This window comes from Oxyura jamaicensis, unplaced genomic scaffold (assembly GCF_011077185.1).
Source record: "Oxyura jamaicensis isolate SHBP4307 breed ruddy duck unplaced genomic scaffold, BPBGC_Ojam_1.0 oxyUn_random_OJ72166, whole genome shotgun sequence".
NCBI classification, from domain to species: Eukaryota; Metazoa; Chordata; class Aves; order Anseriformes; family Anatidae; genus Oxyura; species Oxyura jamaicensis.
The window spans coordinates 1-26277 of record NW_023310897.1 but is presented as its reverse complement, the minus strand read 5'-3'; the positions used below and the strand labels follow the sequence as shown (position 1 = coordinate 26277).

Genomic DNA, 26277 nt, shown 5'->3' with positions numbered 1-26277 from the left:
GGCCTTGGTCCCATGGAGATCACAGACGTGTAGAAACCATCAACTTCAAACTCATCAGCATGGCCCTAAAGACATTGCAGATACCACCATGACCTGACATTGATTTATGCCATGACTCAGATCCACTGGTCCAAGCTGACTATAACACCATGGACATTGGAAACATCACAGTTTTCCAAAGCCCTTCAAAGTGCAACCCCACCCCCAAATCCAGACCCCCACTTGCCCTTATGCAATCAAATCCATAGCCCGTATGGTGAGGCCTTTTGTCTGTCCATGTCTGTGTCGTGTCCCCCCACCCCACCCCCTAAAGCAGTGTGTCAGCAAGCCACATCCTGGGCAGGGTGTACTCGTGGGGTCACTCCCCATAACAACAGACCACCATGGCTCGTAGCTTGTCCCGCACAGACACCACCACCCCAGCTACAGCCCTCTGTATAGCTGTGGAGGAGAAGTAGAAGATGAAAGGGTCAAGAGCAGCATTGAGACTGGTGAGGAACAAAATATAGGACCTCCATGCTGGGCTCTCATGCAGCACAAAGCCTACCACATGCGAGATGTTGTAGGGTGCAAAGCAAACCCCAAAATTGACCATGGTGGCCACAGCCAAACCCACAGCCCGTTGCTTCTTCTCCAGCGGGATATTAGGCCGGGCAAGGAGAGCCCGCACAAAGTTGATGTAGCAGAAAACAGTAACAGCAAACGGTAGGAGGAAGAGAACAAGAAATAGCTCCAGCCGCAGTGGGAGGACAAAGCTCAGCTGCTCCTTTGAGAAGTCATCATAGCATTTGTAGGTACTGTTGCTATTGGTATCATTGTGGCTGCTAGAAGCAGCAAGATGGTTGGGAACAGCCGTGCTGTGGATGTTGGAGGTCCAGGAGACATCAGCGAGATGCCAGGTGGAGATGCCAGGGATGGTTGTGACATTGTTGGTGAAGACTTTGGAGTTATAGGTCTTGGGGCCACTGGGACTGGAGATCCTGAAGCCATTGGGGATGGAGATGTCACCATTGGAAGTCTTGGAACCATTGACCATGGAGCCATTGGGGTTGTGGATCTTGAAGACCTTGGGGTTGAAGCCATCAGGACTGGAGAGTCCAGAGCTACTTGGGCTGAAGCCAGTAGAGATGGGGCCATCAGAGCTGGAGATTCTGGGGCCACTGGGGTTAAAGCTGTTGGGGTTGAAGCCATCAGGGTTGGACATCCCATAGCCACCAAGCTTGGACCCATTGACCATGGAGCCATCTGGTCTAAAGCCCCAAGACCCGTTGTCCACAAAGCTACCAAGCTTCAAGACTGTGGACTGTCTACTACTATCATCATGATATTGTGCCACAAAGACAATGGAGCAATGAGAACAGGCCAAAAGCCAGAGGATGGCGCTGGCAGCCATTGTCCGCCCCAGCCTCCGCCTGTTCTTGAACTGGAGGGGGAAGACGACACCAAGATAGCGCTCAACGCTGAGTGCTGCCAAGAAGAGACTGCTGAGATAGATGCTGGAGTAGAAGCAGAAGTTGGCCACAGGGCAGAGGACAATCGGTAAGGGCCATGTCATGTCAGCAGCTGCTTCTGCCATCTTGAAAGGGAGGAAGAGGAGGAGGAGGAGGTCAGCGATGGTCAGGTTGAGCAGGAGGATGTCAGCAGAGTTTACACGGCGGCGTGCCTTGCCCAGGAGGGTAACAAAGGTGAAGACGTTGGCTGGCAAACCCACAATGAAGGTCAACACGTAAGCAATGAAGATCAACATGGTGGCAGGACAGCGCTGCAGAGAAATGTAGGCCTGTAAAGGGGAAGTGGGGAGGACAGGGTGGGTGGAAGGGTTACGCAGTGCTACGTGCTGTGACTCATATTTGGGGGGAGATGTAGGCAGCTGGGTGGCTTGTCCTACTCCAGCCAATGGACCCATAGGGGACTTGGAGAGGACCAAGGCATCTGGAGGTATGGGGGGGGGAGGGGAGGGTCTTACACTGCTCCTACTGGTGCATCCTGAGGGGATCCAGGTGTCCAAGCAGCTCTCTTGGCTCCACCATTTCCTCCCACTCCCAGAGGCAACCCAGACACCAGGGCGTCTGGTGCCACCCTGATTTGTTTAACTCACTTCCTGCTTGGCATGGGGTGGTGGTGATGGGGGGGGGGGGGGGGGGGGAGCAGCTGGACATGTGCCTGGGTCCCCTCTGCCAAGCCCCTGAGTCACTTATCAGGGATGGAGTGGGATAAGAAGGACCAAAGAGACTGATCCCTTCCCCCCCCACCCCCTTGGGACCTAGATGTCGGGGTAGGGGGAGACCTGTGTCTCCCACACACATTTTAGAAGTGGGTGAGGAAGGCTGGACCTGAGCATCCCAAGCACCCTCCAGCCCCACTCCTGCCCCCTTCCCTACACCAGATCAACTTCCTATGGTACCTGTGTTCCAGTCCCCCCCAGTTTCTCCCAGTTCCTTCCAGTAACCCCACACACACACTGCAGCTGTGAGGGAACCAGGTGTCTGTCTCCCCTCATGACCTCCCAGGCATCCTTCCTTAGCCTGGGGGGAGAGGACCGGAAACATCCCCCTGTCCAGCATGTGTCCCAGTCCCTGTTCATCATCCATTCCCTCCCCCTCCCCCCCCCCCCCCCCCCCCCCCCCCCCCATCCCCTCCCCCCCCCACCTGCTGCCTGGACCCCATCCTGTGCTCACCTCAGCTCCTGTCACCAATGGGTCCCAGACGTCCGGGTGCCTCCTATTACAGCCTGGGGCACTCCCTGGGGAGGGGCCAAGGTCTGGGGTGGAAGGGGGGGGGGGGGGTCCCTGATGGGTGCTTGCCTCTTCTGGGTGCTTCTGGGGTGGAGGACACGTCCTGCAGGATACCTGGATGCTGGGGTCCCTGGGATGCCTGTGTCTGCCTGGGTTGTGTGTATGTCTGGGGAGCAGAGGGGGAAATCCCAGACGATGGGTTCCCAGGACGTCTGTGTCCCCCGGGGGTGGTGCGGGGGGGAAGTGGCTTTGAACAACGTTGAGGAAGTTTGAAGTTTCCTGACCACAGACAGCAGCCACGTTCATGGGCACACGTCCGCAGAGGAACCAGCAGAAGGGGGGGAGGGAGAAGCTGGGGGGGGAGGGCTCCATTTCCACTGGGTGCCCCTAATCGCCCCCCTGGTGCCTTCCAAATCTGCCCACCCCTCACTCCCCAGCATCCCAGGGCCCACTGGTGGCCTCATCACCAAACTGGCAGACCGGAGGGAGGGTGGGTACAGGAGGGAGGGAAAACATACTGCGGGAAGGGGAGGGGAGAGAGGGTGGGGAAAGGGCCTGGGAATAGCCACCAAGCTATTTTTAACCACTGGATAATAAGGGATGTTTATTTAGCCACAGGGGAGGGAGAGACCACCCCCCCTTACCCCCCCTTCCCAGTGCCACGGCTCGCCTGAGTTAGGGTCCAGCCCAGACACCTGGGATCATGCCTTGCAGCAGGAGACCCCCACAGTTGGGGGGGTGGGGAGGGCCGTTAGGGCTAGGTTAGGGTTAGGGTCCTACCTGGCCATCTGGGACAGCAGCGGGGAAGTGCCCCCTCCCTAGGCTCTGCCCTGATAATGGGGAGGGGGCACCTGCCCAGCCCAGTTCCAGGGCACTTGGAGAGCCCCCGGAAGCTTTCTGGGACTGGAGGAACCATGGAGGAACCCATGATCCTCCCCCCCACCCCCCCCGCCCCCCAAGCCTCCTTTCACCCACTTGGCTCTCCTGGAGCTTGGAGAGGGTGCAAGTGCCCAGGTTCCCACCCCATCCCGTACTTTCACCCACTTGGCTCTCCTAGAACCAGGAGAGGACCCAGGCATCCGTGTCCCTTCCCCCCCCCCCCCCCCCCCCATGGCCCTGAACCTTGGGGGAGGGGGGGGGTGAAGGCAAGGGTTGGGGGAAGGGTAGAAGGGGCCAACTCAACCCAAGTCACAGGGCCCAGCCCAAGAACCCGCAGCCACCCCAGAAGCTCCAGCCTGGCTTTGCCGCTTGTCTCCCCCAATACCATCCCCAGATGTCTGGGGACCCCCACGGTTGCCCCAAGCCTCCAAAGCCCTGCCTTGGGGCTCTCTTAGGCCTGAAGCCCCCTGAGATGCCTCCAGCTCAGTGCCACCGACCCCCAGACATGCCAACAAGCCCAACGCCTCACCTCCAGCCCCCCCAGCCAGACCCCTGCTTCGCTCGGAAGGTGCCCGGCACCTGGCCCGGAGCCAACTGAACCCCATCGCATCCCAGACTTGCCAGAGGCCCCGTCGCAGGGCGTCAGAGGAAAAGCAGAAGATGAGGGGGTCGAGGCAGGCATTGAGGGTGGTGAGCAGCACGGCATAGGCCCTCCACGGCGGGTTCTCCCACCGCAGGTATCCCACAACGTGAGAAACGTTGAAGGGGGCAAAGCAGAGGATGAAGGCCGCCATGGTGGCAGCTGCCAGGGCCACTACCCGCCGCTTCCTGCCCTGGGCAGCAGTGGGGAGGGCAGCCACAATGCAGACCAGGCGGCCGTAGCAGAAGGCAGTGATGGCCAGAGGCAGACAGAAGAGCACCAGGAAGATCTCCAGGCGGAGGGCCAGTAAGGTGGCCAGCTGCGGGCCAGCAAAGCGGGTGTAGCAGGCCGTGCCGTTGCCCGCAGGGCCAGGCTGAGCCACGTAGACCACACTGCAGTGGCCCAAGGCAGCTGCCCAGGAGCCAGCGGCAGCCACGGCAGCATGGGCCGCGCGCCGGCGCTGGCGGTACTGGACAGGGAAGGCAGCGCTGAGGTAGCGGTCAACGCTGAGGGCAGTGAGGGAGAGGGTGGTGAGGTAGACGCTGGTGAAGAAGAGGAAGACAAAGAGCGGGCAGAGGGCTGGCGGCAGCTTCCAGGTGGCCTCCCAGGCAGCCTCAGCCATGCGGACAGGCAGGGAGGCCACCAGTGCCAGGTCGGCCACGATCAGGTTGAGGAGGAGGACATCAGCGGGCAGCAGGCGCCGGCGCCGTGCCGCCACCCCCAGGGCCACCAGGGCCACCAGGTTAAGGGGCAGCCCCAGGGTGAAGGCACCAGCATAGACCACCAGGCACAGGCGGTGGTTGATGGCAAAGGGGGGGGGGGGACATGGCAGACAGGATCCAGTGGGCCTTGAGATGGGGCAGCTGATGGGGGCCACGATCCGCTCAGGCTCCCTCGGGGTCTATCAGGGTTCAGGGCAGCAGGTCCCTGGGTTGGGAGTGGAGATCTTAGGAGGGTGGCTGGAGGCTTCCAGGGTAATCTGGGGAGTGCCAGAAGGTTGGGGGGGGAGGGAGGGGGGCTCTGGGTTGGGGAGCCCAGGTTGGGAGAGAGGGCAAGGGGGGGCTGTTGAAAAGGAGGAGGAGAATGAACCCTACCGTGTCAGCAGACGGACGGACAGCAGCGGGGAGGGACAGACAAGAATAAATACCCCATCCCTGCCCTCCAGCACCCAAGGGACCTGGGTTGCCACTCCTCTCCTTCCCCAGTTGCCACCCCGCCCGCAGTGTAACCACAGGACCAGCCAACCAGCCATCACGGCTGGAGAGGGGACATTCGATTAACCCAGAGGAGGAATTTATTGGTGGTGGCAGCTCCCTCAGGGGCTGTGACATGTCCCCAGCATGTCCCCAGCATAGCCCTGTCCTGGCAAGTGCCCAATGGTAGTGGTAGCCGTGGTCCTGGCATTGGTTTTGCATGTGTGTCCCTCCCGCCCCCTCCCCCCCCAGTGGTGACATGTCACAATGGTCAAGGCCATGCCCCTGCAGTGGCCACAGCTCTGGAGTCCCCTATGTCCCCCTGCCCTCAATGTCACCATCTGGCTGTGACTCCCCTGACTCCCCTTATGACCACATCTCTGTGGTGGCCATTTGCCCAAGTCCCCATGTCCCCTGTTCCCATGTCCTCTGTGGTGGCTGTTGTCCTGTGTCCCCATATCCCCACTTTGCCCATGTCCCAGTGGATATTTCCTGATGTCCCCACATCACCCTGGTGGCCACCTTCCTCCGTCCTGGTGTACCCAGGTCCTCAAGGTCTCAGTGCCGCAGGGCTGCATATTCAACAGCATCTCCCATGGCCCCAGCATGTTCCTGGGGTGTCACTGGGGGGGACAGCGCCAGAGCAGCATAGAGCAGTGTTCCGTCTCCGTCCCTGTCCCCAGCTCTGCCCCTGGGACCAGCGGGGACGTTCTCATAGTCGGGTCCTTCAGTGGCCTGTGGGGACAGATGGTGGATGTGATGGGACACAGGGTGACATGGAGGTTACTGGGGGTATGAAGGACACTGAGTGCATGGAGGGACACAGGGTGACATGGTGGGGACATAAGGGTACCTTCGCAGCTCCATCGTTCCTCTTGAGGACGCTGTAGACCACAGTGTCCCCTTGCACTCTGCGTGGGGACAGAGTGAACAAGGGGGGGGGGGTGAGAATCAGGGGTGCCATGATGCCTGGGTCCTGTCCAGAAAGGGCAAGACTGGAGGGGGAAACATTACCTGGGGACAGGTCCAGAGCCAGGAGGGGACACCAGTGATGAGTAACTGATGGTGTCATCAGCACTGTGGGGTGGCTGTGGAGACGCGGGTGGCCGAGGCTGCAGGAGGGAGCCGGGTATGGGTGTGGGCCCTTGGGGACCCAAGAGTGACCCAGGTGGCCATGACCGGGAGGGGGGTCTGGTACCTTTTTGTTGCGGAGGAAGAAGGTCCCTGATGGCTCCACAACTGGTTCCTCATCAGCTGCCATCTGCCGCTGCCACCTGCAGGAACACTTGGGTAGCTGGGTCCCCTGGGATTGATGCAGTGGCACCTGGGGGCCCCAGGAGCACACAGGTAGCCAGGGAGCAGCAGTGATGCTTGGACACCCAGGTGCTCAGTCTCACCGGCGGTGGAGGAAGCACCCAAGGGCACCCAGCAGCAGAAGGCCACTCAGCCCCACACCGAGGCCCAGAAAGGTCTTTCTCAGGATGGTGGCCCGGGTGTCTACAAGGGAGAGGCAACAGGAAGATGAAGACACCTGCGTCCTTCCCAGCCACCCAGGCCAGGAGGGTGTCCCGAAGGCATCCTAAGGGTGTCCATATCCCTTACAGTAGACTGTGATGGTGACATCAGGGGAGTCAGCAGAGGCGATGGAGTTGGTGGCACGGCAGTGGTAGCGCCCAGATGCTTGGATGCCCACAGCACGCAGCACCCACAGGTCCTTGGAGGCCCGGCCCAGGGTTCGACCATCATGAAACCACTCAAAGGCGTTGGGCAGGGGCTGGGCGGACACGCGGCAGTGCAGGGCCACGCTGGTCATCTCATACACGTCCTCTCCTGGCTCCGGCACAAGCTCCACAGACTGTGGCCCAACTACACCCAGCATAAGTGCCTGGGGACCCAGCTCCCCGGTGGGGGGCACGGCCACCAGGGTCCCACTGGGGTCATTGGGGTCCCACTGGGTCCCAGGGGGGTGTTGGGGTCCCTCACCCACACCCTGAGGTCCCCTAGGTCACTTTGGAGGTGTCAGGGTCCCTCACCCAGACCTTGGGGTCTCCTGGGTCCCTTTGGGGGACCTTTGGGGGTCCCCCACCCAGACCCTGGTGTTGGGGGTTGTAACTCACAGAGAATGTTGAGAGTGGTGGGGGCACTGCGGGCAGCCCCTGCGACATTTCGGACCTCGCAGATGTAGGTGCCAGTATCAGCAGGCTCAGGACCGGGCAGCAGCAGGTTGGGGCCAGAGGCCAGCAGCCGCTGCCCCCCCTTGAACCAGCTGATGTTGTAGATGGGGGGCTCAGCCACCCCAGCCTCGCAGCGCAGCCGCACCGGGCCTCTCCCAGCCACCAGCTGTCCCCCAGGGCTCTGCCGCACCCAAGCAGCCTGGGGAGGATCTGTAGGGAGAGAAACCAGCATTTTGGGGGGAGATTGAAACAGTTCCTGGGATATCACAACTGTCCCTTGAGCACTCACAAAATGGTAAGGGAGGGAGAGAGGCAATGAAACCATAATTTAGGGCTGTGGGGGGGGTGGGGGGGGGGGGGGGGGGCAGGGAGCGTCTCAAAACTGCCATGACAGGGCTTGAAACCTTCACATGGTGTTGGAAGAACCCAAAGTGGTCATTTTAGGGGCTCAAAACCACCACTGGGGGGCAGAATGGCAACGGGGAGGCACGCAACACCAGGGCACAAAGCCCCACGGGGGGCCTGGTGTTGACTGGGGGGGTGTCTCAAAACCACCACTCACACCAGACGATGACAGCAAGGGGCGGGGATTGGGTGGAGCCAGCGATGTTTTGGCCAACGCAGCGGTAGGTGCTGACTCGGGTGGGTTCGGCGTTGAAGCTGAAGATGGGGCCAGTGGTGTTGGCTTCATGGTGGTCGTTGCGCAGCCATTGGATGGTGGACGGAGGCGGGTGGGCCAGGCCAAGCTCACAGCGCAGCGATACACGGGTTCCCGCCAGCACCGGCAGGGGGGTCAGCACCGTCAGGGTGGCATTCCTGGGCCGGACTGGTGTGGGGCAGTGGGGTTAGGGCAGGAAACCCCAGGGGCATCTAAGCCACGCCTAACATCACCTCAGCCTCCCCGTGGCTATCTAGGCCACCACTATCACCATCCGGACCACCTCATAGCCATCTAGGCCTCCCCTACCATCCCCCCAACTACTTCATGGCCATCTAGGCCACCCCTTCCACCACCCTGACTACCTTGTGGCCATCTAGGCCACCCCTACTACCACCTCGGATGCCCTGGGGCCATCTAGACCATGCCTACTACCACCTTGACTACCTTGTAACCACCTTGACCATCTAAGCCACCCCTACCACCACCCTGATTGCTCCACAGCCATCTAGGACACCCCTACCACCCCCATGGCCACCACATGGCCATCTAGACCACCCCTACCACCACCTCGGACACCCCATGGCCATCTAGGCCACCCCTACTTCCACTCTGCCCACCACTACCACCACCCTGACTGCCCTGTGGCCATCTAGGCCACCCCCATCTGTACCACCATCTTGCCTCACTCACAGTAGACTTCAAGGAGGGCTGGGGGGGAATCAGCCGTCCCTATGGCATTGGTGGCCTGACAGCGGTAGGAGCCGCCGTCCACTTCCCGGACTGGCCACAGACGGAGCTGGGCTGAGCTGTGAGGCAGGATCTGGCCCTCCAGGCTCCAGGCATAGGTGCGGGATGGGGGGTTGGCAGAGTCGCGGCATTTCAGCGTCACTTCCCAGCCCTCGTGGACGGGGGACGTTACCTCCACCCGTACATCCCGTGGGGCATCTAGGGACAGCCATATTGGTTGGGGGCAGTGGTAGGATAGCCACACCCACATGGACAGAAAGGGGAGGAGCGAAGGGGAATTGTCAGGTGTCTCCTGGGACAAGGGGAGGTGAGATGGGCAGGTGTCTTGGAAAGGGTGAAGCCAGCAATGACAGGCAGCAGGACCCCAAAGGATGGGGCTAGAGATGACAGAGCTTCCTCAAGGGGTGGGGCTATGGATGATCGACAGGTTGGTCAAGGGGTGGGTCTTGGGGTCATTAACAGCTATTGTCGTCCCCCCCATACAACCACCACCACCCCCTCCCATGCCACCACCTTGTCCTACTCACAGTAGACCTCGAGGATGGTGGGAGGGGACTCAATCGTCCCCACAATGTTGGTGGCATGGCAGTGGTAGGCACCGCCATCATGGACCTGGACTGACTGCAGGAGGACCTTGTCCATTCTGGAGGACAGCACCAGGCCGCTGAAGCTCCAGGAATAGGCGAAAGACGGGGGGTTGGCGGAGTCGTGGCATCTCAGCGTCACCTGCCAGCCCTCGTGGACTGGGGACGTCGGCATTATCTCCACCCGCACATCCCGCGGAGCATCTGGTGGGACCAGTACGGACCAGTATGGAGCAGTACAAGCCCTATGTGCACCCCTAGACTCCTACAGACACCCCAGGAACCTCCAGAATCCCTCCAGAACACCCTGGAGGGTCCCCATGGGACCTTTGAGGGATCCCTCAGCCCCCTGTCGATCCCTAGAACATTCATAGCTTACCCTAGGGACCTCTCTCAGCCCACCCAGAGCCACATAGAAACATGTATCACCACCGAATCCCCCCCATAGCCACCCCAGGACCCCCTAGGGATGCACATATGCACACCCCCAAGTCTCACAGTGGACCTGGAGCTGGCGGGTTGTCTGAGTCACAGTCTTCCCATCAGCCCCCCGCAGGAGGCAGCTGATGTTGGACTTGTCATGGTACCAGGTGGGGTTGAAGTCCAAGCTGATGCCGGTGGCCGGGGGAAACATAGTGAGGTCTGGAGGGGTCCAGGCTTGCACTTTTGCCCCTGCCATTCTGGAGGCTGGCCCATCCCAGGCAAGGGTGATGGTGTCCTCGGGGCAGGCAGGGGGCAACCAGCACCCCAGGGTGGTTGTGCGCCCTTCGATGAGGGGTTGCGGGTCTGGCCAGAGGCGGGGAGCAGGGGGAGCATCTGCAAGAGGCACCAGTGTAGGGTTGGTTGTAACAATGGGGGTAGAGCAGAGGGCACAGCGGGCAGTCAGTCCCTACCGGTGACGTTGAGGACAACTTTGTGGAACCAGCGCAGGTCACGGTTGGGGCGGGTGCCGTTGGCCTCCAGCCGCAGCCCGTATTCACCGGCATCTTCAGCCCGGACATGGGACAGGACCAGGCTGCAGTCCCCCTCCCCAGAGGGGGTGGCAGCGGTGGGGGTGTGGGGCTGGGGTGACACCGCGAGCCCGATCCTGGCCCTGGAGCTGGTGACACCAGTGCTGGTGCTCACCAGCAGCCGCCCCAGGTAGTCGCGGAGGCCGTAGTCGTAGACAGGCTTCTGCAGCCAGCGCAGGGCGGGCAGGCGGGTGCCGGGTCCCGCCTGGCACAGGTTGTAGCGGCAGGGGATGAGGACGCAGGAGCCCAGCCCAGCCACCACCTCCTCCGGGCCAGTCACCGGCTTCGGGCAGACGGCTGGGGCAGCACCTGCCAAGGGCAGCGGGGACCCTGGAGCTGGCACCCACCCCTCAGCACTGCCCGGTAGGGACCCTGTCCACCAGGGTCCACCGGAGTAGTGTGGAGCCCCCCTGTCAATTTCCCCCAGGACCCGCCACCATTTTCAGGGTCCCACTTCCCCACCAAATGCCCCCACGTCCCCCTCAGTTCCTACCCGGGATGAGGAAGAAGAGGCAGATGAAGAACCGCATGGCTGGGGAGACCAAAGCCCCTGCAGGGAGTTTGGGAGACCCAGGCGTTTGGGGTGCCCAGTGTCTGCGTTTTGCCCCATCCCCACTCCCCGCCCCTTTGGGGCACTGCGGGGGGCCCAAGCGTCCGGGTGCCAACGGCCTCCCCCGCTCAAAGGCAGCCGAGCCCACTTCCTTCCCCCTTCTCCAGGGGGCTCGGTTGCTTTCGGGGCTTCCCCGTACACACGTGACTCTAAAGGGAAGGGAGGGGGCTGGGGGTCACCCCACAGACCCCCTAACCCCAGGGGTCCCAGGGTTCTGGGGGCCACCCCATAGACCCCCCCCCAGACCAAGGGGTCCTGGGGACCACCCCACAGACCCCCACAGCCCCAAGGGGACCCAGGGGTCTGGGTGTCACTGGAACGACCCCACGGGCTCCCCTGGTGCCACCCCATAGGCCCCCTACCCCAAGTGCCACCCCATTGGCCCCCTGCCCAAAGGGGTCTCTGTGACCCCCACAGCCCCCTGCTATTAACATCCTCCCCCTCCTTGCCTCGCAAGGCCTGCTGGGAGCCCAGCTGCTGGGCTTCTCTGGGGAGCCGAGCAGGGCAGCATGGGAGCCCAGATGCTCTCAGTTCCCTTGGGGGGAAGCATGGAGGCAGAGAGGGGCATGATGGGAGCCCAGTCCCCCAGGGGCACTTCAGGGGGGTACACCCGCACCACCCGGGTCCCCAGAAACCTCTCCAGGACCCCCCAAATGCCCCCCCACTGCCCCCCTCCCAGAGGCACCAGGAGGAGGCTGATAAGTTATCAGTAATTAACCATTAACAAGCGACAGGTAGGACCCAGCGTCTGTCCCTCCCCAGGCTGATAAGAAAGCAACTGATAGGGGGGGGGGGGGGGGCAGGAGCACCAAGGGCACTCTGAGGGCATCTGGGCTTGGGGGGACCTTGGTGTCTGGGAGCCCACCCTTCTGCCCCCCCGGTGTCCCCCAGTGTCCCCCACAAACCCCAGCTTCCTGCTGCCCCCCACCCTGATCCCAACACCAAGGGGACCCCAACCCTAATTTCCAGGGGACCCAGGCTCCCTGCTCCTCAGTGGGGCAGTCCCACATCCCTCTGCCCCCAGGGGATTCAGGGAGGAGCCCCTCAGGGAGCACAGAGGGGATCCAGGCATCCTGGCCCCTGCCCCCATCGTCCCTCCAAGGGGACCCGGGCACCCAATGCCCCCCCGCTGCAGGAAGGACCCAGGGTAAGGTCACCTTGGGGCGGTTCCCGGGGCTATAAGGGGAGGTCGGGAGCAGACTGGGAGCCACTGGGAGCTGCTGGGAGCCACTGGGAGCCACCATGGGGAAGGAGGTGAGGAGGTGAGGGGAAGGAGGAGCAGGAGACGTGGGGGAGATGGAGATGGAGATGGGAGATGGAGATGGAGATGGGCTGTGGGCCAGAGATGGGCCATGAGAAGGAAGACCAGATGGACAGAGGGACAGGTGGGTGGAGGGACAGACAGCAGAACACCTGGAGAGGAGGAGGCAAGAGATGAGGGGAGAGATGGCAGTGGGATGTGGGAGGGATGGAGGGACCACTCCCAACCCCAGTCAACCCCCTGACCCCCAACTCCTGACCCCCAGGAGAGCTACGAGCTGGGACCGCGGGGCCCGGCCCCCCCCAAAGCATCAAAGGGCCGCGGCCGCCGCAAGCAGGAGCGGCTGGAGGACATGAAGAAGGAGATGGATGTGGTATGGGGCACTGGGAGGGAATGGAAACCAGTGGGGGACAATGGTAAGGGACTGGGGAGGGTCAATGGAGGGCACTGGGAGGTCAACTGGTGGGACTGGGAGGTCAACAAAGGTTATTGGGTCAGTGGGAGGGACTGGGAGGGGTCAATGGAGAGGGCTGGGTCAAGGGTCAAAAGGGGACTGGGCAGGTCCATAGGGCACTGGTAGAGTCACTGGATAATGCTGGGGGACACTGGAGGATGCGGAGTCCAAGGGTCAGTGCTGAGGCTGGTGCCCCCAGGATGACCACAAGCTCGAACTGCCCGACCTGGAGGCAAAGTACAGCACCAGCATCACCAAGGTGGGCAGCCCCCAACCTATGACCCGTGCCAACCCTAACAACCCCATTAACCCACCCCTCATGTTGACACCCATCAGCCTAGCTGACCCCACAACCCTTCAGCCCCATTGATTAACCCCATGACCCTCATGAGCCCTGTTGACCCCACCAACCCCACAACCCTTCAGCCCCATTGATCAACCCCATGACCCTCATGAGCCCTGTTGACCCCACCAAACCCACAACCCTTCAACCCCATTGATCAACCCCACTGACTCCACCAACTCCACAACCCTTAGACCCCACAACCCCCTTGGTCCCTGTTGACCTCACAACCATACTGGCCCCCGCAGGGCCTGGTGGGGGCAGTGGCGGCTGAGCGGCTGCTGCGGGACGGCCCCAATGAGCTGCGCCCCCCTCGGGGGACCCCTGAGTGCGTCAAGTTTGGGCGGCAGCTGGCTGGGGGACTCCAGTGCCTGATGTGGGTGGCAGCGGCCATTTGTCTCATTGCCTACGGCGTGCAGGAGGGGCAGGGTGATCGCGGCAGTGCTGACAACGTACGCCTGGGGCGGACAGATGGGGGGGGGTGACACCTGGTGGGGGGACACCTGGAAGCCAGGGGTCTTTGGGAGAGGGGAACGTGGGTGTCTCCAGGGAGTCCCCAAGTTCCTGGGACCTTCTGGGGGGTACCTGGATGCCTGGGTCCCTTTGTGGTGCTGGAGGGGGAGGAAACCAGGGACCCTTTGTGGGGGAGAGTATGGGTGCCTGGGGCCCTCCGGAGGTGTAAGGACACCTGGGACGCTTTGGGGAGCTGGGACACATTGAGGGCAGAGGGATACCTGGGTCCATCTTGGCCAGGGAGATGCCTGGATCCCCTTGGTAGGGATACCTGGACACCTGGGTCCTCACCACCTCTATGGGATGGGTTTTGGGAGGGGGATCCCACTGTGGGAGCTGTCCTGTGGCCTGATCCTCTCTCCCTCACCACCACCTTCCCCCCCCAGCTTTACCTTGCCATCGCCCTCATTGCTGTTGTCGTCGTCACTGGCTGCTTTGGCTACTACCAGGAGTTCAAGAGCACCAACATCATTGCCAGCTTCAAGAACCTCGTCCCCCAGGTGAGGGGGGAGTACCCACAACCTGGGACCCTGAGGCATGGGATGGGACCGTGTCCCTCATCCCACAGGATCCCTGTGTCACCTGCAGCAAGCCACAGTGATCCGGGAAGGGGACAAGCTGCAGATCAATGCCAACGAGCTGGTGGTCGGGGACCTGGTGGAGATCAAAGGCGGGGATCGAGTGCCTGCAGACATCCGCATAATCTCAGCCCAGGGCTGCAAGGTGGGCCTGGGCACATGGGTCAGCTGGAGGGAGAATGGGCACCAGGATGCCTGGGTACCTTGGGCTGAGCCGTGTCGTCCCCCCTCTCCCAGGTGGACAACTCGTCGCTGACAGGGGAGTCTGAGCCGCAGACACGGTCACCCGACTGCACCCATGACTCACCCCTGGAGACCCGCAACATTGCCTTCTTCTCCACCATGTGCCTGGAAGGTGGGCCAGATGCCACCCAGGCACCTCATGTCCTACCCATTCCCCATCCTGACACCTGGCTTCCCCTGCAGGGACTGCCACGGGGCTGGTGATCAACACAGGTGACCGGACCATCATCGGGCGCATCGCCAGCCTGGCCTCAGGTGTGGAGAACGAGAAGACGCCCATTGCCATCGAGATCGAGCACTTCGTTGACATCATCGCCGGCCTCGCCATCTTCTTTGGCGCCACCTTCTTTGTGGTGGCCATGGTCATCGGATACCCCTTCCTCCGTGCTATGGTCTTCTTCATGGCCATCGTCGTGGCCTATGTCCCTGAGGGGCTGCTGGCCACTGTCACAGTATGGCTTGGGACATTGTGGGAGGGGCTATAGGGCAGCCTGGGCTGTGGCTGGGTCCCATGGGTGCTACAGTCCCATGGGTGCTCCCCATGGTTCCTTGGACATCCCATGAGACCCAGGAAGTCCCCATGGGTCCATCACAAAATGTGGGTGCCATATGGGCCCAAGGGGTCCCCATGGGTCTGTGGGTATCAGGTGCCCTCCAGGAAGTCCCTGTGGCTCCAAGGCCACCACAGGAGGTCCAGAAGGTCCCAAGGATCACATGGGGGCTTGAGGACCTCTGGGGTTCCCCAGAGCCCTGACAGGGTGCCCCTGCACCAGGTTTGCCTCTCACTGACGGCGAAGCGGCTGGCACGGAAGAACTGCGTGGTGAAGAACCTGGAGGCAGTGGAGACGCTGGGCTCCACCTCAGTGATCTGCTCTGACAAGACTGGGACCCTCACTCAGAACCGCATGACGGTGGCACACCTCTGGTTCGACAACCAGATCCACACGGCCGACACTACCGAGGACCAGTCGGGTGAGCCAGGCACCCACCTCCCCTCCCTCTGGGGTGGGGACCCCAAGGTGACCCACATCCCCTTCACCAGGTCAGAGCTTTGACCAGTCATCGGAGACGTGGACGCTGCTGAGCCGCATCGTCACCCTCTGCAACAGGGCCCAGTTCAAGTCTGGCCAGGAGAACGTTCCTGTGGCTAAGGTGGGGCCATGGTGGGGCCATGGTGAGCTTAGTGGGTCCTATGAGCCGGGACCCCTGTAGAGGACCCCACCAAACCCCATTCCCACAGCGCGAGGTCATTGGTGATGCCTCCGAGACGGCGCTGCTGAAATTCGCCGAGGTGACAGTGGGAACGGTGTCAGAGGCACGGGGACACTTCCCCAAGGTGGCCGAGCTGCCCTTCAACTCCACCAACAAGTTCCAGGTGGGGACCTGGGGCACCAAGGAGGGGGGAGGACAACCTGGAGCGCTGGTCGGGGGCCGGGTCGAGGTGACCATGAGGGGACCCTTGCAGCTCTCAGTGCACGCGGCAGGGGACCGCCAGCTGCTGGTGCTGAAGGGGGCCCCCGAGCGGGTGCTGGAGCGCTGCAGCACCGTCATGATAAAGGGGCAGGAGCTGCCGCTCGACACCCAGTGGCGGGAGGCCTTCGAGGGGGCCTATGCTGACCTGGGGGGCCGCGGGGAGCGTGTCCTGGGTGAGTGGCACCGGGGGGACGTGGGGGACATAGGGGGACATGGCGGGGTGTAGGGATGTTCGGGACATAGTGGGGTATGGGGGGAATTGGGGACATGGGGAAGAATGGGGGGACATGGGGGGAATTGGGGACATTGGGAACATAGTGGGATATTGGGGTGAGTGGGGGGCATAGAGGGACATGGAGGGGAGTGGGGACATGGGGAGGAATGGGGAGACGTGGGGGAATGGGGGACATGGTAGGACTGAGAGGGGAAATAAAGACATGGGGGGACGGGGTCAAGAGGGGAAATGTGGACATAGGGGGACATGGAGGGAATGGGGGACATAATGGGACTGGGGGGGGGAGTAGGGACATGGGGAGACATGGGGACATAAGGGGACAGGGAGCTAATGCAGGACATAATAGGACTGGGAGGGGGAAATTGAGACATGGGGGGGAAATGGGTCATGCTCCAATGTCCCCGTCTCTGCCGTGTCTCCAGGATTCTGTGCGCGCTGGCTGCCCGCAGGGACAGTGGCAGCAGGGACAGACCCTGAGGCACTTCCTGAGGTGGCCGTGGGCCTCTGCTTCGCTGGGCTGGTGGCCATGATTGATCCCCCGCGGGCCACCGTGCCCCGCGCTGTGCTCAAGTGCCGCACGGCTGGCATCAGGGTAGGCCACAGGGACAGCGGGGACGGGAAGGGAATGGAGGGGATGGGGAGGACACGGAGGGGACATGGAGGGGATGGGGAGGGACATGGAGGGGACGTGGGGGGGCATGGAAGGAATGTGGGGATGGGGACAAGCGAGGAGAAAAGGGGAGGGGGGACAAAGGGGACATGGGGACAGGGATGTGAGGGCACAGCAGGATCACGCCAGCATCCCCCTTGTCCCCCCCAGGTGATCATGGTGACCGGTGACCACCCCATCACGGCCAAGGCCATCGCTGCCGCTGTCGGCATCATCTCAGAGGGTAGCGAGACCCCCGAGGATGTGGCAGCGCGGCTGCGGGTGCCCCTGGAGCAGGTGGACCCCAGGTGGGACCCGACGTCCCCAGGGTCAGGGGGGTGACGGGGTGCACCCAGACTGGGGGACCCAGTGTCCGGTGTCCCCAGGCAGGCGCGGGCACGAGTGGTGACAGGGGCTGAGCTGGCTGGCATGGCCCCGGGCGTCCTCGAGGGGATCCTGCGCGCTCACCCGGAGATGGTCTTCGCCCGGACGTCACCGCAGCAGAAACTTGTCATCGTAGAGAGCTGCCAGCGGCTGGTGGGGACATAGGGGGCACTGTGGACATGGGGGGACATTGGGGAATAGGGGGACACTGGGGACATGGGGACAACTCGAAGGCTTTGGGGGATCTGGGGACGTTGGGTGGGTTCAGGGCACTGGGAGGACATTGGGGGCACCCCAGCGCTCCCCCGGCCGGTGTCCCCAAGTCCGTGTCCCCAGGGCGCCATCGTGGCGGTGACAGGGGATGGGGTGAACGACTCCCCAGCACTGAAGCGCGCTGACATCGGGGTGGCCATGGGCATCGCCGGCTCCGATGCCGCCAAGAACGCAGCTGACATGATCCTGCTGGATGACAACTTTGCCTCCATCGTCACTGGTGTGGAGCAAGGTGGGATGCTGGGAGAGGGACACAAAAATCGGGGGGGGGGGGGGAGGGCCCGGGCTGGCGGGGGAGCAGCCTGGACCCCCCTGGAGGTAGGGGGGTGGTGTGTGTGGGGGGACACGGACAGCGTGCCCACCGTCCCTGCAGGCGCCATCCAGTCGTTCGCTGGCTTCACCGACTACTTCGTGGCCATGGCACAGGAGGGCTGGTGGCCGCTGCTCTGCCTGGGGCTGCGCCCGCGCTGGGAGGACACACACGAGCAGGAGCTGCAGGACAGCTATGGGCAGCAGTGGGTGCGTGCGGCCCCCACATGGCCCCACACGGCCCTATTTGGCCCCCATATGGCCCTATATGGCCCCTATATAGCCCCATACACCCCCATGTGGCCTCATAGGTCCCCTATACGGCCCCATACAGACTCCATACAGCCCTGTAAGTATCCCATACAGCCCCATATGCCCCCCCCATGTCCCCATATGGCCTCCATACAGCCCCTCTATGGCCTCTTATGGTCCTACATGGCCCCATACTGCCCCTATACAGCTCCATGCTGCCCCATACAGCCCCCACGTGGCCCTATACAGCCTCATACAGCCCTATATGGTCTCTGTACGGCCTCCCGACCCACCCTGTGGTCTCCTTGCAGACCTTCGAGCAGCGCCGCTACCAGCAGTACACGTGCTACACCGTCTTCTTCATCAGCATCGAGATGTGCCAGATCGCCGATGTCCTCATCCGCAAGACCCGGCGCCTCTCCCTGCTGCAGCAGGGCCTCTTCCGGTGCCTACAGGGGGGCTACAGGGGCCCCACGGCACCCATGGGGGCTACAGGGGCCTGGTCTTACACCCACCCCCCCTCCATGTCCCGGCAGGAACCACATCCTGGTGATCGCCATCGTCTTCCAGGTGTCCATCGGCTGCTTCCTCTGCTACTGCCCCGGGATGCCCAACATCTTCAACTTCATGCCCATCCGGTGGGCCCCCCACCCCCACCATGACCTTCCCCCCGTGGTGGGTCGTTCCCCCCCCCCCCCCCCCAAAACTGGCACACCCTGAGCGCCCCCTCCCCGCAGGTTCCAGTGGTGGTTTGTGCCTATGCCCTTCGGCCTCCTCATCCTCATCTACGATGAGATCCGCAAGCTGGGCGTGCGGCGGCACCCAGGGAGTCAGTTCCCCCCCCAAAGGGTCCTGTGCTCCCCCCAGGGGTCCTGTACCCCCCAGGGGTCCTGTACCCCCCCCTTTGGGGTCCCAGGACCCCTTCTCATCCCCCTTTTTCCCCCAGGCTGGTGGGACCGTGAGCTCTACTACTGAGGCTGCCACCCTACAAGGGGCACGGGGGCATCCGTGTCCCCCCCCCCAGGACACTCGGACCCCCCCCCAACACTGGGACCTCCCCCAGGACTCCAGGGCCCCCGCTAAGACACCAGGACCCACCCCAGAACTCCAAGGTGCCCCCCTACAGGACATCAAGACCCCCCCCCCAGGGGACCAGGGCCCTCTCCAGGACCCCCCCCCCCTCCAAACTCTGGAGCCCCCCCAAAACCTGTACCCCCCGGGTATGACAATAAAGGAGTTGGGAACACCGTGGGCTTTATTCAGGGGGGGGGCAGGAGGGGCACCAGCAGCCGCAGCGCCCCCAGCCCCAGCGCTGCTGCCCCCAGCGCCCGTACCCCCAGCGCGCCCCAGGGCCCCAGAGCCAGTGCCTGCCCCGCCCACCTGTTGGAAAAGGGGCGGGGCCTCAGTGGGGCCCACCCCCTCGGGGGGGCAAGGCCCCACCCATCCCCACTGAGGCCCCCCAGAGGAAACTTGTAAGCCCCGCCCCCACCCCAAGCCCCGCCCCCACACCCCTCCATTTTCCTATTGGGTCCTGGAGCCCTCTCCCTCCCTCAAGCCCCACCCCAAGGCCCCTCCCCTATGGAGACATGCCCCACCCCCAGCATAAGCCCCACCCCAACATAAGCCTCACCCACTCCCAGAAGCTCCACCCCAAGGAAGAAGCCCCACCCCCACAGAGGAAGCCCCACCCCCATGGAGGAAGCCCCACCCCCACAGAGGAAGCCCCGTTGCCCCCCATAGAAGCCCCGCCCCACCAAAGTCCCACCCCTCCGTTTCTCCCCAGTCCCCGCCCCCCTTGAAGCCCCGCCCACCCGGTGAGGAAGCCCTCGTAGGCAGCAGCCACCAGGAGCCCCCCCAGGGGCAGGCGCAGGCGTGGGGGGAGGTCGTGGCGCCCCGAGGCCCAGAGCAGCGCCGCTGCCGCCACGTGGCGCACCTGGGGAGGGGCAACGTCACCGGGGGGCAATAACACCCCCCCCTTAAGGAAAATACCCCCCTCCCCAGGACAATCCCCCCGCTTAGGGCCAATAACAACACCCCCAAGGACAATATACCCCCCCTTAAGGGCAACAACCCCTCCCCAAGACCATAACCCCCCTCTTAAAAACAATAACCCCCCCCGGCAAAGACAATAACCCCCCTAGGGGCACTTCCCTTGCCCCTCTGCCCTCCCCATTTGCCCCCCATGCCCCCCCATCCCTGGGGCAGATGCTTCCCCCTCCCCCAATAAATGGGGAATACTGCCTCTCCCCCCTCCCCAAAAAAGCCCCCCCCTTTACCAGGCTGATGTTGGAGTCCAGCCCCATCTGCACGTGGCGCCAGTCGAACTCGATGCCACGCGCCCCCACCCACAGTGGGACACAGCTGCAGGGGGGGTAAAAACCTCAGGAACGTGCCCAACCTCCCCCCACCCCCCCATAGCCCCCTCCAATCCCATATAGCCCCCCTCCAGCCGCCTATAGAACCCCCCAAGCCCCCTGTAGCTCCCCACACTTCTGAATCCATCACAGGTCCCTATAGATGCCCCCCACCCCCTCCAAAGGGCCCTATATTCCCCTACAGACTCGTATAGACTCTTACAGTCCTGCTACAGCTGCCCAAACCCCTTATAGACCCCTCCATGACCCTCCCAAAGGGCCCTATATTCCCCTACAGATTCCTATGGGCTCTTACACCCACCCTATGAGCACCAAAATCCCCTATAAACCCCCCCATAACCCTCCCAAAAACATCTCATATTCCTCTACAAGCTCTTATAGCCGCCCCACAGGCCCCAAAATCCCCCCCCCCCCCCCCCCCCCCCGGAGCCCTCCTACCCGCCCTATAGCCCCCTGACCACCCTCATTTAAGACCTCTACACCCCCCTCCCACCCCCCCATCCCCTATAGCCACCCGTGTGGTCCCATATAGCCCCCCCCGGTCCCCGCAGCCCCCCGTACTGCCCACGTACCGGGACGTGAGCAGCTCAGCCGTGGCCCAGCCCATGGCAGCCACCAGGATGCGGTGCTCCCCCTTCCCTGCACCCCGGCCCAGCGCCAGCTGCAGCCCCCCCAGGTCGGCCACATCCACCGTGGCCTTTAGGAACTCCTGGGGGGGGGACACACAAAATATAGGGGGGGGGGCATAACCCCCTTTTCCCTCATAGCTCCCCCCAACTTACCCCCACTAGGTCGTAGCCGCCCGAGGGACCCTCCCAAGTGGGGAAGAAAGTGGCCAGGAACAGCATCTGGGGGGGGGAAAGAGTGGGTTGGGGGGGGGGCAAAATTCGGGGGGGGGTTCCCCAAGTCCCCAGGGACCCCCCAGGGACCCCCCCCACCCGAGGGAGTTGGCCTCACCTTCCCCAGCTGCACCAGCAGGTAGGTGGCTCCCGCCTGCACGCAGCGCCAGAAGGCGCTGTACTCTGAGCTGTGGGGCACAGGACCAGTAAATCCCAGTACATCCCAGTGCTCACCAGTAACATCCCCCCCAACCCTCCCAGGAGCCCCCCAGGATGCCCAGTTCCCCCCAGTGCCCCTCTGCTTCCCCCCAGTGCGTCCCAGTTTACCTGTGTGCCCCTCCCCGTGTCCCCAGTTTGCCCCAGTTTCCTCCCAGTATACCCCAGTCCTACAGCACCCCTACTCACACCTCCCAGTCCCCCCTCCCAGGGCACCCCAACCTTCCCCAGTGCCCCCCAGCCCCTCCCAAACTCCTCTAATCCCCGCCTCCAATCCCTCCCAGTACAACCCAGTGCCCCCCTCCTCCCTCCCCACTCCATCTCAGCCACCTCCCAGTATGCCCCAGTCCCTCCTGGTCCCCCTCCAGTGCTCCTGACGCCCTCCCAGTACAACCCAGCCTCCCCCAGTCCCTCCCATTTCCCCTGCAGTCCCCTCCTACTCCCTCCCAGTACAACCCAGTCCCTCCCAGCCCTTCCCCAGTCCATTCCAGTAAGGCCCAGAGCCCCCCAGTCTCTCCCCAGTCCCTCCCAGTGCCCCCCAGTCCCTTCCCACTCCCTCCCAGTCAGGCCCAGCGCCCCCCAAGCCTTCCCCAGTCCCTCCCACTCCCTCCCAGCGCCCCCCAGTCTCCTCCCAGCTCCCCCAGTCCGCACGCACAGCCCGCTGCACTTGTAGGTGATGAAGTAGGGGAAGTAGGCCAGGGCGAAGCAGTTCCCGAAGTGGAACAGCGTCATGGCGCCGGGCACGCGCCCTGCACCGGCCACGGCCGCGGGGACGCGCCTCCCCCTCCCCCACCCCCCAGCGCGGGGCACGGCGGGAAGGCCCCGCCCCCACGGGACTACAACTCCCAGCGCGCCCCGCGCCGCAGCACCGCCACGCCCACAGTGACGTCGAAGTCCCTGGGTGCAGCGAGTCTACCCCCCTAGGCGACGCCACGCCCCCCGCTCTGAGGCCCCTCCCCCGCTGGGACGCCACGCCCCTTCCGGTAAGGCCCCTCCCCCCCCTCAGCTCACCTATACCCCCCGCGACACCACAACCCTCCAGTGAAGCCACGCCCCCTCCCAGCAAGGCCACGCCCTTCTCCATGAGGCCACGCCCCCCACCAGCACCACACAGGACATGGTCTTGGATGGGAGCTTTATGGGGGGGGGGGGGGGGGGGGAAGACAGCCTGGGGACACTGGGGGAGGGGCCAGGATGGGGACATTGGGACACGGGGTGGAAACAGCGACACGGTGACACTGGGGACACGAGTGGGGTGCCCCAGGGACACTGGGGAAAAGACTGGGGAGGTCCTGGGGACACTGGGGACACAGTGACACAAGTGGGGGTCATGGGGACACGAGTGGGGTGCCCCAGTGACAGTGGCGACACAACGGGGGGCAACCTGGTGACACCGGGGACGTGACCAGTGGTCACAGTGACACTGCTGGGATACCAGGGTGACACTGGGGGAAACAACCAGGGGGACACAGTGACAGCGTGGACACCGTGCCACGAGTGGGTGGACACAGTGACAGCAGGGACACGACTTGGGGGGGGCGACAGGGGGACACGACTTGAGTGTCCCAGTGACTGTGGGGACACGACTAGGGGGGTCCTGGTGATGGCGGGGACACGGGGACGGCGGTGACACGGTGGCGCTCAGATCTCCCGGGAGTAGATGTGGCTCAGCAGGTCGGCCACGCGGTTGCTGTACCCGTACTCGTTGTCGTACCTGCGGGGGGGACAAGTGGCAGCGTGTCACACACATGGGGGACACACAGTAGCACCCCTCAGGGACACGCGGGGACAGGGACGCACCACGCCACCAGCTTGACGAAGTTGTCGCTCAGGGCGATGCCAGCGGCGGCGTCGAAGATGGACGAGTGGCTGTCACCCACAAAGTCCGACGACACCACCTGGGGATGGCGCAGTCACCCTTGGGGGTCCCCAACGTCCCCGCGTCCGCCACCCCCCTCCCTGATGTCCCCAACCTGGTCCTCGGTGTAGCCCAGGATCCCTGCCAGCGGCCCAGCGGCCGCGCGCTTGATGGCGTCCTTGATGTCCCCGTAGGAGGCGGGGGTCGCCAGGCGGCACGTCAGGTCGACCACCGAGACGTCAGCCACCGGCACGCGGAACGCCATCCCAGTCAGCCGCCTGGGGGACAAAGGGGACAATGGGGGGACAACGGGGTGGCACCCGGAGCCGAGAGCAGCACCCTGGGGTGCGCCCTGGGGACACCTCGGGGACCTCCAGGGAGGACAGTGGTGGCGCGTGGGGATCAAGGTCTCCACCCTGCCTAGGGAGGGGACATGGGGACACCTTGGTGACACCTTAGGGACACGGTGGCACCTCTGGCATACCCCAGGAATGTCGTGACACCTTGGGGACACCCCAGTGACACCCCCAAAGCCCCCCAGGATGAGCGTCCCGTGGCCAGAAACCCCCTGCCAGCACCACAGTGGTGGTGGGGAAGGGACAGGAGGGGACAGTGGGATGGCACCCAGCGCCAAGAGGGGTACCCTTGGGGACACAAGGACACCTTGGGGACACCCCATAGCCCCCTGACATGAGCACCCCATGGCCATAAGCCCCCCACCAGCACCACAGCGGTGGCGGGGAGGCAGCAGGAGGTGCCAAGGAGGGGACAGGAGGTGACATGAGGGGACAGGGAGGTGACACAAGGGGACAGGGAGGTGACACAAGGGGACAGGGAGGTGACACGCACCCGTTGAGCTCGGGGATGACCTTGCCCACGGCCTTGGCGGCGCCGGTGGCGGCAGGGATGATGTTCTGGTGGGCGCCGCGGCCGTCACGCCACGCTTTGCCCGAGGGCCCGTCCACCGTCTTCTGGGTGGCCGTGTAGGCATGCACCGTGGTCTGGGGACATGGGGACACATCAGGGATGTGCCACCAGCCATGGGGACGTGTCACCACCCTGGGGGATGTGCCACCACCGTGGGGACCCGCTCACCATCAGCCCCTCAACGATGCCGAAGTTGTCATGGACGACCTTGGCCAGCGGCGCCAGACAGTTGGTGGTGCACGAGGCATTGCTGGGGGACACGGGGGGGGACGTCAGTGCGGGGATGCCGCTGTCCCCAAGGTGTCCCTCCCCCCACCCCATCCCCAGCCTCACCTGACCACCGGCATGGTGGCGGGGTCATAGGCGTCCTCGTTGACCCCCATGACGAACATGGGGGCGTCGGGGGACGGGGCGCTGATCACCACGCGCCGCGCACCGCCCTGCAGGTGGGCCTGGGGGGGACGGGGTGTCACCAACATGTCCCCAAGGGCCACCACCCTTGTCCCCAAGGGCCACCAAACCCCATCCCCAAGGGCCGGCGGCTCCCAACCCCAAGGGTGGCCACCCCTGTTCCTAAAGGCCACCAAACCCCATCCCCAAGGGTGACCACCCCATGTCCCTAAGGGCCACCAGACCTCATCTCCAAGGGCCACCAAATCCCAGCCTTGAGGGCCACCAAACCCCATCCCTAGGGGCTGTCCCCCACCGTGTCCCCATGCCTCCCCCAGTGACGGTGACACTCGCCGAGGCCTTGTCGACGGTGAGGAAGACCCCGGTGGACTCCACCACGTAGAGGGCGCCGGCGTCACCCCAGGGGATCTCACTGGGCTTCATGCTGGGGACAGAGGTGACAGGGACACTGACACGGGGGGGACACCCAGGGACACCCCCCCCCCCCCGAAGTCCCTGTGGCATCTCTGACCCCCCCCATGTCCCCTTGTCCCACCGGAGGGTGCAGGTCTTGGTGTCACCCCCTCCCCAATGTCTCCCCCAGGAGGACACTGACCCCACCTCCCCCTTGTCCCCCCCGGGAGGTGTCCCCATTGTCCCCCCCCCCCGTGTCCCCAACATCCCCCCACCACTGGAAGACCCTGCTCCCAGTGTCCCCCCCTCCCCGAGGTCCCCATATCCCCCCAGGACACCGACCCCAGCACCCACCCTGATGTCCCCCCCCCCTTCCCCCCTCCCCCGAGGTGTCCCCAACGTCCCCCCCCGTGTCCCCAACACCCCCCCCACCACTGGAAGACGCTGATCTCGGCGCCGTCCACCACCAGCTTCCCGTCCTCCGCCTTCACCTCGCCCCCAAAGCGCCCATGGGTGGAATCGTACTTGAACATGTACACCTGGGGGGAGCGTGTTAATTAGCGGGGGGGGTGTTAATTGGGTGAGGGGGGTCCCTGCGCCCCCCGGCCCCCCCTCACCATGTAGTTGAGGTCGATGAAAGGGTCGTTGATGGCCACCACGCGCAGCCCCTTCTCCAGGCAGGCGCGCAGCACCAGCCGCCCGATGCGGCCGAAGCTGCAGTTAATTAATGGGGGGAGGGTTAATTAAATGGGGGGAGGGAGGGAGGGCAATAGAGTAATTAAGAAAGTGATTTAAAAGAGGGGAAAAGAAAAAAGTTCATTAGGAGGAGAAAAGACCATATAGAAGTGCAATTAACAGGTAATAAATTGAGGTAACTAATAGCAGAGGTTAATAGGTAATAAAGTGAGGTAATTAGTAGTGGAAGGAGTAATTAGCAGCTGGGGGTCTTACCCATTGATGCCGATGGTGAGCTCCGCCATGGCGACCGGCTGCGTGCCCCTTGGGGGGGACAAGGGGGGGGTGACACCGCGGTGCCCCCCCCCCCCAGCTCTAAGCCC

General features: G+C 63.5%; 6 protein-coding genes across 11 annotated transcripts; 1 reads left to right on the top strand and 5 right to left on the bottom strand.

Annotated features, from left to right (window-relative positions):
• Positions 1-245: 245 nt before the first annotated feature.
• On the bottom strand, positions 246-2900 carry LOC118159816 (free fatty acid receptor 3-like). Of its 3 annotated transcripts, none has more exons than XM_035314367.1 (2): positions 2679-2900; positions 246-1762 (listed from the first exon to the last, which is right to left on the bottom strand). In XM_035314367.1, exon 2 carries the CDS (start codon positions 1745-1747, stop codon positions 359-361), a length of 1389 nt encoding a protein of 462 aa, XP_035170258.1. In that variant the 5' UTR covers positions 1748-1762; positions 2679-2900; the 3' UTR covers positions 246-358. The 3 variants fall into 3 exon arrangements, with proteins under 3 accessions (XP_035170258.1, XP_035170260.1, XP_035170259.1); XM_035314369.1 differs by having other exon boundaries at positions 246-1663; XM_035314368.1 differs by having other exon boundaries at positions 246-1780; positions 2679-2706.
• Positions 2901-3730: 830 nt separating this feature from the next.
• On the bottom strand, positions 3731-5922 carry LOC118159820 (free fatty acid receptor 3-like). Its single transcript, XM_035314373.1, has 2 exons — positions 5914-5922; positions 3731-5155 (listed from the first exon to the last, which is right to left on the bottom strand). Exons 1-2 carry the CDS (start codon positions 5920-5922, stop codon positions 3914-3916), a joined length of 1251 nt encoding a protein of 416 aa, XP_035170264.1. The 3' UTR covers positions 3731-3913.
• An 806-nt stretch (positions 5923-6728) lies between these two features.
• CD22 (CD22 molecule) lies at positions 6729-11236 on the bottom strand. Of its 3 annotated transcripts, XM_035314364.1 has the most exons (9): positions 11117-11236; positions 10507-10932; positions 10112-10429; positions 9557-9817; positions 8973-9227; positions 8184-8447; positions 7565-7831; positions 7050-7313; positions 6729-6944 (listed from the first exon to the last, which is right to left on the bottom strand). In XM_035314364.1, the coding sequence occupies exons 1-9, from the start codon at positions 11151-11153 to the stop codon at positions 6841-6843; spliced, it is 2196 nt and encodes a 731-aa protein (XP_035170255.1). In that variant the 5' UTR covers positions 11154-11236; the 3' UTR covers positions 6729-6840. The 3 variants fall into 3 exon arrangements, with proteins under 3 accessions (XP_035170255.1, XP_035170256.1, XP_035170257.1); XM_035314365.1 differs by lacking the exon at positions 8973-9227; XM_035314366.1 differs by lacking the exon at positions 6729-6944 and having other exon boundaries at positions 7172-7486; positions 7540-7831.
• Positions 11237-12118: 882 nt separating this feature from the next.
• Positions 12119-19242, top strand: ATP4A (ATPase H+/K+ transporting subunit alpha). Its single transcript, XM_035314363.1, has 20 exons — positions 12119-12487; positions 12760-12867; positions 13148-13207; positions 13540-13743; positions 14191-14304; positions 14393-14527; positions 14620-14737; positions 14809-15077; positions 15399-15597; positions 15668-15777; positions 15866-16000; positions 16091-16271; positions 16756-16925; positions 17154-17290; positions 17369-17519; positions 17703-18158; positions 18512-18645; positions 18737-18838; positions 18938-19029; positions 19147-19242. The coding sequence occupies exons 1-20, from the start codon at positions 12476-12478 to the stop codon at positions 19173-19175; spliced, it is 2916 nt and encodes a 971-aa protein (XP_035170254.1). The 5' UTR covers positions 12119-12475; the 3' UTR covers positions 19176-19242.
• A 195-nt stretch (positions 19243-19437) lies between these two features.
• TMEM147 (transmembrane protein 147) lies at positions 19438-22440 on the bottom strand. The gene is made up of 7 exons (XM_035314372.1): positions 22286-22440; positions 21533-21602; positions 21358-21423; positions 21148-21284; positions 20477-20561; positions 20012-20133; positions 19438-19580 (listed from the first exon to the last, which is right to left on the bottom strand). The coding sequence occupies exons 1-7, from the start codon at positions 22360-22362 to the stop codon at positions 19460-19462; spliced, it is 678 nt and encodes a 225-aa protein (XP_035170263.1). The 5' UTR covers positions 22363-22440; the 3' UTR covers positions 19438-19459.
• A 308-nt stretch (positions 22441-22748) lies between these two features.
• LOC118159817 (glyceraldehyde-3-phosphate dehydrogenase 2) lies at positions 22749-26271 on the bottom strand. Of its 2 annotated transcripts, XM_035314371.1 has the most exons (11): positions 26171-26271; positions 25837-25933; positions 25652-25758; positions 25160-25250; positions 24749-24867; positions 24584-24665; positions 24338-24489; positions 23604-23766; positions 23431-23528; positions 23231-23344; positions 22749-22879 (listed from the first exon to the last, which is right to left on the bottom strand). In XM_035314371.1, exons 1-10 carry the CDS (start codon positions 26197-26199, stop codon positions 23272-23274), a joined length of 1011 nt encoding a protein of 336 aa, XP_035170262.1. In that variant the 5' UTR covers positions 26200-26271; the 3' UTR covers positions 22749-22879; positions 23231-23271. The 2 variants fall into 2 exon arrangements, with proteins under 2 accessions (XP_035170262.1, XP_035170261.1); XM_035314370.1 differs by having other exon boundaries at positions 22749-23344.
• Positions 26272-26277: the final 6 nt, after the last annotated feature.